A 12,500-nucleotide genomic window follows, 5' to 3' on the forward strand; every position below is an offset into this window, starting at 1 on the left:
TCTCTCTCTCTCTCTCTCTCTCTCTCTTCTCTCTCTCTCTCTTCCTCTCTTCTCCTCTCTCTCCTCCCCTGTGAAGATTTATGTCTTTTTCATGAAAAACATTTTTTTAAAAAAAGGTTATCCTTTGATTCGTCCCAAATATTTTACGTTATTTTTCGTCGTCTATCCTTTGTCACCGTCCTGTGAGATTGTTCCACCTTTACATTTTTTTTCAGAGTAGATTTGCTGCAAATGTATTATGGATTAGTCCTCGAAAACCCGGGGAACCAGCCACTAATCATCATTATACGAAACCAAAGGGCGTTTTAAATTCATTACTTTTTTAACCTAGTTGTGCATCATTAAGAATGGTAATGCAATCATTTACATAGCACGCTCTCTCTCTCTCTCTCTCTCTCTCTCTCTCTCTCTCTCTCTCTCTGTTGAGAACACTTTTTCCTTTCCTCCTATTGAATTTCGGATACTGATTGAGATTCCAGGATTAACAAGTGTTTTAACATTAAAAATCTTATAGTGTCAGTGTGTTTTACACAGCACAACCGTTATTCCTTTAGGATTTAAAGGATAATTATATGTTTATGTCCAGTTGAAACAAGAATTTCATCTTTCAGTATCGCACTGGCAATCAGCGTGAAGTTTAATAAAGAATCAGAAAAAGTATGATAACAAAATTGATAGGAGTACAGAGAGATATTCAATTGAGCTGTGCATATCGAAATGTTAGAACATAATCAAAGTCTACAGTGTATAGATAGGGTCCTGAGAGGCAAGCCTCATAGGTCCTCTTTATCATCCTGTTGAGATGCTTATCCATCATCGTCTAGGTCTTCTTCAGAGTTTACTAAAGTAACTGACATCTGTACAGTCACACACCTTATACTTGAAATGTCATCAATGACTTTGTTTCTTTTAATATGCGAATATGTCAAAAGCACCACAGCCAACCATCCCCCTGCCCCCTCTCTCTCCCCTCTCTCTCTCCTCTCTCTCTCTCTCTCTCTCTCTCTCTCTCTCTCTCTCTCTCTCTCTCCTTCAGCTGCATTTTCCTTTACATTTCGCTTCCCCTCTCTCGCTCTTTTCATTTTTCCCATCTTCTAGGATGTCTTCCGGCTTCAAGCTTGGCTGACTCTGAAAATCTCTCTTAGAAACTCTCCCTTAGGACCTCTTTCTTTTCAGTCTGTGCGCATTCAAAGACATAAACAGACACGTGGTTACGTTTCGAGAGAAGAGAGTGAGAGAAAGGGAAGAAGAAGAGAGAGAGAGAGAGAGTATTCATACACTTGTCTGTGTCCCTCTCGACCTGGGCCGGATGAAAGGGTTATTATTTAGAAGGAAAAATACTAATTAAATTATGCTAGTGTAAATAACGCTTGCATTCTGGGAGGAGGCTTCTTACAGTCTTTCGGCGGTCGTCATTTGTTTTGGGCTTATTTCTATAATCTGAATTTCAGTTTATTCAGTCACTGTTTTACTTTGTATTCATTTTAATAGATGCTATGGCATGTATTTTTTTATAACAAGTATTATTTTATATTTATATATATATATATATATATATATATATATATATATATATATATGTGTGTGTGTGTGTGTGTGTGTGTGTGTGTGTGTGTGTGTGTGTGTTTACATCCCGATTCTTTGCAAGTATTTTGGAGTGAGAGTTGCTAGCCTCATACCTATTTCCACTCTAGCTACGTTCTGCTACAGTCAACTTACTACCGAGTACTTAGTTAAATGTTTCGGTCAGTAGAGCCACGTGAGTTGTAACAGAACATGCCAGAATTGTTTAACCTCACTCAGGAATCGAACCCGGGTTTTCTCACAGGCGGGACGTGTTGTAGACACCTACTAGAACCCACCCTTTTCACTTTTACAGTTGCGTTGGACTTGCCTTGTAGGAATCATCTGCTTTCTCGATAGATCCTCGTCAAGAAAATTAATTCTCATTTTAATTTGTTTTCTTGATTATATCAGATATTTCAGTTTTCTCTTACTGGCATCTCTTGAAAGCATCAAGTATTGATATGCTGGTCCAACTTTCAGTAACTTTCTCGTTTTTTCTCTCTAAAATTTAATTATGCCACATCATAGTACCCATTGTCTTGGGCATTATTATTTCTATGTGTTTGCTCTGGAATTGGTCAGTTTAGCAGTAGGTTTTTCCCATTTCATTGCAAGTTGTTGAAATCTATGCTTGTCCCTGTTCAAGCCTCCATTACGGTTAGTGGCATCTCTCTCTCTCTCTCTCTCTCTCTCTCTCTCTCTCTGTTCTCGTTATGGGCATTTTTTTGTTGACATTGTCGGCCTCCAGATTGAAAAAATATTTCCATTACTCTTCCAGTGCGTTCCTTACAATACCTGGATCGTTAGGTTTGGAAAGTAGGCATCTTTCTTTTCAAAATGAAGGCCTAATTTAATCATGAAGACGCTGCCTTTGTAGTTCGATTTAATTTTTTGTATTTAAAAGAAATGTATATCAAATATATATTGAGTATTTATTGTAGCTGAGTACCCAGTACAATGTCGTTTTCGTAAATGGAAGTGGAAGAGGGGACAGCGTATGTTTGTTGTGTTATACTTTGCAGGGATTCATGAATATTCCTTCCGTAATCCCCATCATTTGGAAGAAGTCTCGGCAAACAGAATTCCAACATTAAAAGGTTTATATCGTCGAGATATGTTAAGTATATTACGTAATGGAATGCAAATGCTTGCCTTTTCAGAAGGGTTGATCCGTATTACGGAGCGTTATTGGGCAGGGATAAAGTTAAACAATAAATACTGTGGAACCTATGAAAACTTGATGAAGCATAAATCTTTCTTATGTGTGACTGTGTCCTTTAAAGTCTGTTGAATCGCTACAGTCCGACTTTGTTTCTGAAATAATTCTTCAGAGGAATGTTTATTTTAACGTAAAATAAATTGATTTCTCCCTTCTCTCCGCCCCCTTCACTTTATGATATTTTGAGGCTTTGGGCTCTAGCAAAAGGACCCGGGTTCGAATCCTGGCCTCGTAAAGAACGGTATGGCCAAGTTCCGTCAAAACAGAGTGTACCTTTGGTGGCCTAACCAATGGATTTTTACCTATTCAGTGATGGACTGTAGTGAACTTGAGCAGGCAGGAGATTGGCTTTGAACCATATCAACCCTATCCCAATATAACGGAGAATCGAAAGGGTACCACCATTTGGAGCCACTAACTCAAAGGGGAGAAGACATAACTGTGCGTATATACATACATACATACATACATACACATATATTATGTATATGTATATATACATATATATATATATATATATATATATCATTATTTTCCTGCATGAAGGAGGAATTCAACATTCTCTCCTCCTCTCTCTCTCTCTCTCTCTCTCTCTCTCTCTCTCTCTCATGTATGCACACCCTACTTAACAGGTATAATTGCTGGAGCTAACTAACAAAGAAGGCAGGCTTCCATCCCGGCCATTATTCCAGCTGAGGGAGAATACATTCATTATATACTATACATATTTCCACTCGAGCCTGGCCTTTGTCCGCCTTATTACGTGTACGGAAGATTATGGAGACTCATTCACGACCGTCAATTCAATGGGACTCTCTCTCTCTCTCTCTCTCTCTCTCTCTCGTTGAAATTTATTGCCTTCTTTACTCTTCCCTTCCCCAATTCCTTGTTCCACGCCCATTGTATACCTGAGGCTCAGATGTGTTGATCTTTCAGATTAAGCCACCCTCTGGTGCCCCGTGGGTATCTCCCTCGCCCCCTCCCCCCTTCCCCTCATCAACCATTTCTTTACAGACCCTGGGGATAGTAATTAAAATTAACGGTCCTATTTGACTCCTATTCATTCGTACTTCTGAGTGGTATTTAAACAATCTTTTCATTTCGCAGTTTCTCTGTCTCCTTTTCTAAACTTCCGGCTTCAGATCAGAATTCGAGACACTTAAGAAAGGACCTTTTGATTTTTGCTTTAATTCTTTTCTTTGGCAAAACTTGGTCCGTCTATTTCTTGGCTGTGAAAGAAGAGCATTATTTAATAGTTTCATTTCGCAAATGCTTCGCATGCTGATAATTGCTGGTCATTTTTTGTTTAGTAAAACAAGTTTTTTACCCTATGTGCTTGAGTTTTATTACCTTACATTAGATCCGTAACTCCAGTATTCTTACTGTAGCCGTCATGAACATGGTCTTTTTAACAATTATTTTAATTTTTTTTTCCTCATAAAAGCACACTCAAGTTCTTTCACTGGTCTTTGTAATTTTTCGTCACAATAACTAATTAAAGCTGTATCATTTTCTAGCAACAGCTACTTTATGCTCAGCTAAGATCAATTTAATTATACCGTAACTTTCCGCTCACACCTGTCCTTCCTCTGACCATTATAACTCCATCAATAAAAATATAAAACTGCCTCAAACCCACTTTTACACCAAACCAGTCTTTCCTCCTGTCTAAATATTATAAAAGAATTCATTTTGTCATAATAACTTTTCACCATTCTCAGAAAAATAATTTATACACAATATCCCAGTAACTCAAGTATTACAGTTATATTAGGTCTACCATCAGCTTTTTTTTCTAGACCTTCATGCGCTACTCGCAGCTTCTCCCCTTTGCTGTTGAACTTCTCGCACACCTATTCCCTGACAAGTACGCGATGCATACATACTCTTTCTTATCTAAGTCCTCATTTTTCTTCCCAGTCAGAACTTCTGTTGCAATCAAAATCCTTTCATACACCATGCCCGGTGTACTAAGTAATGATTTGTGCTGTCTTTCAGTCACTTCTACCGCCTCACCAATTATATAAAGTAGCAAACATTCCTCTCACCCAATCTTTTGAAACCTTAATCCCACCCAGACACTCCAACTGTATTATATATATATATATATATATATATATATATATATATATATATATATATATATAATGTATATATAAATATGTACGTATTTATATAGATAGATAGATAGTTATGCTCTAGAACGCCCTATTACTTATCATGAGCTTCTTGAACAATTAGGGTTCCTTTCTTATTGCTTGGGAAAGGAACCAATGCTCTCTAAGTTATCTAAATCGAACTTTTCCCTGCGACTGATTTGGCCAAGGAACAAAACCCCATAAAGGCATACATAATGGACTCGTAATATGAAACAGTAAGAAGGAAAGCAGCAATGACGTCTACTTACAGAGGTTGCAAAATGAAGGATGAGATTCTCACACTAAACCTCATCTTTCCATCCTTGGACTAAGCAGAGCAATGTGCAATCGCCGCTAACCTCAATTCATTATGCCGAGAGAGTCTCTTATGAAACGAACGTTCACTATTTTTTTTTTATTTCTCATGTAAAATCGGTCTCCATGTAAAAGAATTTTGGTCCCCACAAAATTACGTTTTTTTTTTCTTCTGGTTTCAGCCTCTAGAATTCTTCCAGCTCCTGTCCTTTATTGAATCTTACGGCCGTTCTTCTATCAAAAACAAAGTCCATCGCACTTTCATGGTTCTGCCTCATCCGACTTTCGTTTCCTTTTTCATGTTTTTCTAGTCTTAGGTTAGAAAAGGGTATTGGTTGCCCATACTATGGCCTTCGCGGATGAGAAAAAACTCCTCTTCGAATTGCTGTGTCGGAGAAAAACATTGTCAGTATCGAATCGGGGGTTTAATTTAATCGCCACGGTCACTTGCTTTGAAGTCACCGCCCGACCAAGTTTAATTTGAGGTCACCAGGGAAATGAGCAATGAGAGAGAGAGAGAGAGAGATCATCCGCTTTTCGCAGAGTGCCATTTCAACAAAGCACGATTTAAATTTACTGGACTCGTGATTGCATCTCTCTCTCTCTCTCTCTCTCTCTCTCTCTCTCTCTCCCCCCAGTGACCACGCATTCTAATTACCTAAAATACTTCTCACGCGTTGAATGTGCTTATCGTTCGTGCCGTAATGATTGCATATTAATTGCATATGCGGTTGGAAGTGGCACTAAAATGAAATGAGTGCCGCCAAATCATGTGAAGGACTTTTAACATTCCAGTTGACCGGAAAAGCATTTGCTCTAAACTGTCAATACTAATCTGGATTCATTAAAATCACCAAACGCGTTTACTCATTTTCGTTTTAAAAGTCATACGTGAGTAGATTAGCATTGCATGTTTTCTTAAACTGACCAGAATTCCATCTCCAATAATAGTACAGTTTAGTTCATTATGCGATGTGCGCTCTCTCTCTCTCTCTCTCTCTCTCTCTCTCTCTCTCTCTCTCTCTTCTCTGTGATATTATGACATTAAAAATTCAGCCAATGAGAGCAAGTAGTTTTATCTGAGTTTTATGAATAGAAGCTTAAGTGATTTCCAACTAGGCAGTAAAACTTAATCAGAATTGTTAACAGATGGGACCAAAGCAGAAGAATCTGGGTTCATATGACCATTTGGATTTAACTAACGTGCCCATAATACTATGTGGATTTAACTGGTTTACACATAATGCCCTTTGGATTTAACTAATTTACTGCTAATGCTATTCGGACTCAACTGCATTTTTCACAATGCCAAATGGGTTTAACTAGTTTACTCGTGGTACTATTTGGTTTTCACTAATTTTTGTTTTCCTCATCAGCCTGGGCAGTTGATTTGAGACCGGATTTGTCCATGTTAATGTTGGTATTGTTATTTGACTTCAGCTTCGTAACTTGGATGTGAGAAGCTGAATCCTCGATCATGTTCACTGTTTTTCAAGTGACCACTATCAGAGTTTTGACGTTCGTTGAAATTTTTCTGTAAGCTTAGGTATATCATGTCTCGTGTTCCACAAGTAGTGTTCTGAGATTTTGTTTTTGGTCCATGGTTGCAACATGACTGTTGGGCTTAAAAATAGGATGGTACAAAGTGTTGAAGGTGCAAATCCTGTTGCAGTTGTTGACTGTCCTGTATTGCCAAAAGAATAGACTGCCTGTTCTTTTCAGGGCGATGAAGAGTGATTCAGTGAGATTTGGACACAGGGAAAACATATTTTGTGATTTTGAATATTACACATTAGCTCTGGCTCCAATCTTCCCCATGCTGCATGTAGTGCAAACATTATTGGGCGGTGCTGATGAAAAACTGGGTATTGTCTTCAAGGCTTTAGTTTATACGTTTAAACTCTATTTTCTATCATTAAAACATAGATCTCCTATCTAGATACCCGCAACCCCCTTCAGCCTCCCTCTTCCTCCGAATTTATATCTTCAAAGACAAACTTTCTCGAAGCAGTGGTATCGATTTACCTAACTACTGAATAAATCTTGTTTGGGTACCTTCTCAAAGCTTTATTTCAAGAGAGAACTATGTTTTTTGGTTTTAGAGTTTGCGTCTCTAGATTTAGTGCGTGCTACTCATTTCGCAGATCGTCAGTGTTCACATTCTGTTGATGTATCACGACCTAGCAGTTGTAACATGAACCTCCCATCCCTTTTCCTGAAAAAAAAAGAAAGTGGAACAGTAACCCTTGTCGGAATCAGGAAGCTGACGCTCTTGTGTCAAGAAGGGATATGATGATGTTTTTAAGTGTACCTTTCCTTAAACGTTCTAACTTATTTCTCAGTTACCTTTTAATGTATACATGCATGTTTTTGAAGGCTCTTATTTTTATATTCGTAGACTGTATTCGTCTGTATTTTCTATAATCCCTTAACCTTGGGGTCAGTTTTGTTTTACTTTTCATTTGTGGGCATTCAGTTGTATGTGAAATTGAATAACCAGTTAATGACATTTTCGTTCATGTGAATTTTGCCCTCTTTATAATAATGCTAATAATAATAATTTTATGGTCCAAGAGGCAATGAACGAGGGCGCTAGCGATCATGCTAGTGGTGAGACGTTTAATTATAAATGTGTCCTGCAGGACTGAAGCTAATTGGATAGCTCCAGATCTTGATTAGTTGTGGGCAGGAGGTAGCCGGGTAGGGTTTTTTTTTATTTTTTTGGAGGAGACTTTTTATCTTGCCTCTCTCGGTTATTTTGCCATGGGAAGGATAGCTTTTTTTCCCCCTCGCAACTTTGTTTACTTCTACTGTTCCTGTAGTATGGTATCGGATGAAAGCCAAGTCTTGAGAGGATCAAAGTAGCGAGATAGATTTGAGAATATTTTTTATCGCTTTTAACTTTCTCATTTGTAGTTGTAAAAATGTCAGGTATTTATGCATATGCACCACGATTCCTATAATCAAAGTAAAAGAATGAAAGAGTAAACCAATTATATTTCAGCTAGTTGGGGGAGGATGTGGAGCACTCTACCCAGGCACACATAGTTCCCATATTTCCTCAACCTTTTTAAAGTTTAGATATAGCACTTTCATGACCCTAACGAGTGAGATGATGTGATTTTGAATTTACTTCATGTCCCTTTCCTTTGTTTTCTTTGCCTTATTTGCCTTTTACACTCACACAAACTGTGATTTTTCCTTTGTAGTACCGTTGTACTCACTCTTCAGGCTTTAAAATAAAAAAAAAACAACACAAGACTGATTGAAATTCAGATGAATGGGGCATTGGAAGCGGTCCTTGGGCCATTTATATACCAGGTTTATTTGACTGTATGTAAATCTTGGCCGAATGTCTCACAATATTTTCTCATTCTTTATGGTTATATGCGCAGTGCTGCAGAAAAAATTACTACTAGTTTAAATTATAAAGTTCTCGAAGAATTAGAGGAATTTATTTCTGGTGATAGAAATTCATTTATCGTCATAATGTGGTTCAAATTCCCCAATAAGCTGTAGGTCCCGTTGCTAGGTAACCAGTTGGTTCTTAGCCATGTAAAATAAATCTAATCCTTCGGGCCAGCCCTAGGAGAGCTGTTGATCAGCTCAGTGGTCTGGTTAAACTAAGATATACTTAACTTTTCCTCGTAGAAATCCACAAATCATAATAATATTGCTGGTGATTTTGTTTTAACTTTTAGGTAAATTAAATTCTGGCTCTCTTCAAGTACTTTGCTGAAAATAAATGTTTTGTTTTAAGAAATTATCATTTTTCTCCTTGGCCTATTGGAAGCGTTCCAGGAAACTGACCGTCACAGAATTCGTCATGACCAATACTTTTTTTTGAGATTAAATGTTTTAGAAGCAGGTTATAAAAAACCTTGAACGGTTATGAAGGAAATTTACAAAATACATTAGATACAACATAATCACTTATAATTAATTTTATAAAGAGTATAATTTGTACATTCCAGTTCAGTTTACTTTCGTGACTCATCAAGACAGTTTTCGTAATGACTAATATTTTTTTATGTGTTGCATAATAGATTAATTCATGAAATATAAAAATAAAGCTCTGTGAGACGTTGCTGTTAAAAGAATCATATACATATATTCTATATAGTATAATTTAAGATACATGATTTATACTTCTGATGACTTTCATAATCTTTCAATTCTGTAATAAGTATTTTTATAAAAGATTCTATTAATATTAGAGGAAGCTGTGCTCAAACATTTTTTTTTATGAAGCAAGCGCGGATTAGCAAGAATTAGAGCTAACAATATTTTAAATCGCCATATCTCGGGATTACATAGTCTTTTGTTTGCCCTCTTTTGTTGAGTGCATTATTCCGTGGGTGGACGGAAAAGGGGATTAGCGTTTTAATCTTCTGAAGGAATGAAATTTATTCCGCTAATTTCAACCAGAAGAATTAGTATTTCATGGTTAGAAAATGGTAATAATAAGAAAATGGTATTAATAAGATTCAAAGAACGCAAGTTATAAGTTTCCTGATTGACGCGCGCGCACACACACACACACACACACACACACACACACACACACACACACACACACACACACACAAAGACGGTTGTTTCTGTTTCTTTTTTTTTCGGGCAATAAGCCGGTTCCCAAATGGGGTAATTATACTGTAAGCACACAGAAGTGTTTTTATTATCGTAATGCTTTAATGATTGTAAGGAAATATATATATATATATATATATATATATATATATATATATATATATATATATATATGTGTGTGTGTGTGTGTGTGTGTGTATGTGTATGTTATATATTATATATATATATATATATACATACTTATGTATGTATGTATGTATGTATATATATATATATATATATATATATATATATATATATATATATATATATATATGGTATATATATATATATATAGATATATCTATATATTTGTAGATATAGATATTGCAATGTGGGTGTATATATATGTTTATATATACATACAAACATTCATACATACATACATACATACATACATATATATATTTATATGTATATATATATATATATAGATATACATATTATACATACATACATACATATATATATATATATATATATATATATATATATATATATATATATATATATATATATATATATATATATAAATTATATATACACGCCTTTTTGTTCTTGGTATATTACCTGCTCTGTGATAACCCGCCTTCATTTTCACTCCGCAGGGCCACAGTGGTGGAGAACCGCGACCAGTGGTACAAGGACGATGGAGAACTGTCCAGGGAACTGTGCGAGGAAGTGCAGGAGAACGAAGATAAGCAGCCAGAGGTCATCTACGACTGCTGCGCCTGCGACGAGGCCAAGTACGAGGTAAGATGGGGTCGTAGACTAAAGTCCTAAGTTCGAGATTTTAAGTATAATTCACAGTGTCCCAGAATTTGTGCTTGAAATAAATAAAATTGTCTGTGTTGGTTTTAAATTAAGTTCTGCAGTTTTTAAGAAGTAGGTGATATAATGTTTTCTTCTTGAATTATGTTTTTACCTGGTGGTTTCTTTTGTTTCACGAATAAGCTTTCATTTAACCCTCCCGGTTGGCTATCGATATATGAATAATAATAATAATAATAATAATAATTATTATTATTATTATTATTATTATTATTATTAATATTATTATTATTATTATTCTTATTATTATTATTATTATATCAGTCACTGATGGCCTTGAGTTAATAAACGTCTATATACCTTATCTAAAGGAGAGATAATTATCCCTCAGTAGTCAAACGCAGATTTAAGCTTTGTGCGTGAAAGACCCCCGTAATGAAGGCAGTATTTGTTAATAAATTATAGTGGCTGTTTATTAAGGTAATAATCTTGCCAGGCGTCCCTCATTAGAGCGGCTTCATTAATCTGTAGCAGAATAACAACATTGTCGGAAAACGGATAGAATATTCCTGATTTCGTTGGTAGGGATCCACCAATACAGATGTTGCATCGGCCTTTCAAACTCTGTCGAATTCATCAAATATTTCCGATGAAAGTGTTATTACCGACGACATAAGCATGTTTGCTGATAAATCGCCTTCATCCTTGATTCTATATGAAAATGTCGTGAGGTATCAACGATTTAGACTTCATTTTTATATTTAGTAGGATGCCTTCTTAGAAAGTAATTCCTTTAAATTTAAATTTAAAATTTAAAATTCCAGTGCGGTGCTGGGACATATTAGCTCTATTGTGATCTGCAAAAAACATTCTTGGCAGTCACTATTGACTGATTTTTTCTCTGAGACACCCCAGTTGTTCTTTATATATATATATATATATATATATATATATATATATATATATATATATATATATATATATATATATATATATATATATGTCAATCAATTAATCAGTAATTTCCTGTGGCACCCATGGGGATGCGCGTAGAGCCTGATGAACTCACGCCACCACATTCTGTCCTAGGCTAACTCTCAAGATCTCCTAACACTCGTCTCCTGCGTCCCGCCTCATTGTCCTCAACCACGTCTCCTTTGGCCTACCTCTACCTCTTCTACCAAGGGCAACCCACCCTGGTGTATCTCGTACTATTCCCTGTCTTCTATAAACATGGCGTAGCTACTTCCAGCGTGAGAACCTAACATACTCATCGACCGGCTGCACCCCCGTTACTTCTCTAATTCTGGTATTTGATATCCTATCCCTCCAACTAATTCCTAATATTTTTCTGAGTGCCTGATTTTCAAATGCTAAGAATTTATTATCCGAGGTCACTGTACTGTACCATGACTCATGCCCATAAATCAAATAATCTTAACCCTTACCCTATAAATTTTGATTTTTGTATTCACAGAAAAATTGCCATTATTCCAAATATTTTTAAGCATTCCCACTACCCGATGAACCTTTTTTAATCTTTCCATAATTCTGTGCTCAGAGAACCACCCTTTTCTAAATAAGTACCTAAATATTTAAACTTATCCACTTGCTTTACAACCATGCCTTCAATCAGACAATCCTGTGCATTTTCAATATTCATATTCAATATTTCAGTTTTTTCACTATTTGTAACCAAACCAACCTTTCGACCTTCACTCACTAGACAGTCCAACACACTCTGCACCTTTTCTGGTCCCTCGCAGATTAAAACTATATCATCAGCATAATCTAAGTCCAGAAGTTTCCCATTTTCTCCCCAGAGTATACCTGCATCCGTTTCTCTTAACCCTTCTCATAAC

General features: G+C 36.2%; 1 protein-coding gene across 4 annotated transcripts in view; it reads left to right on the top strand.

Moving 5' to 3' along the window:
• LOC136835960 (spondin-1-like) overlaps positions 1–12,500 on the top strand; it is a 940,271-nt gene that overhangs the window by 850,378 nt on the left and 77,393 nt on the right. For all 4 annotated transcript variants that reach the window (XM_067099863.1, XM_067099861.1, XM_067099862.1 and 1 more), the window contains exon 5: positions 10,476–10,620. In XM_067099863.1, coding sequence (XP_066955964.1) covers positions 10,476–10,620 — 145 coding nt within the window. The remainder of the gene's footprint in view (positions 1–10,475; positions 10,621–12,500) is intronic.

The sequence above is a fragment of the Macrobrachium rosenbergii genome, chromosome 55, assembly GCF_040412425.1.
Source record: "Macrobrachium rosenbergii isolate ZJJX-2024 chromosome 55, ASM4041242v1, whole genome shotgun sequence".
Classification (NCBI taxonomy): domain Eukaryota; kingdom Metazoa; phylum Arthropoda; class Malacostraca; order Decapoda; family Palaemonidae; genus Macrobrachium; species Macrobrachium rosenbergii.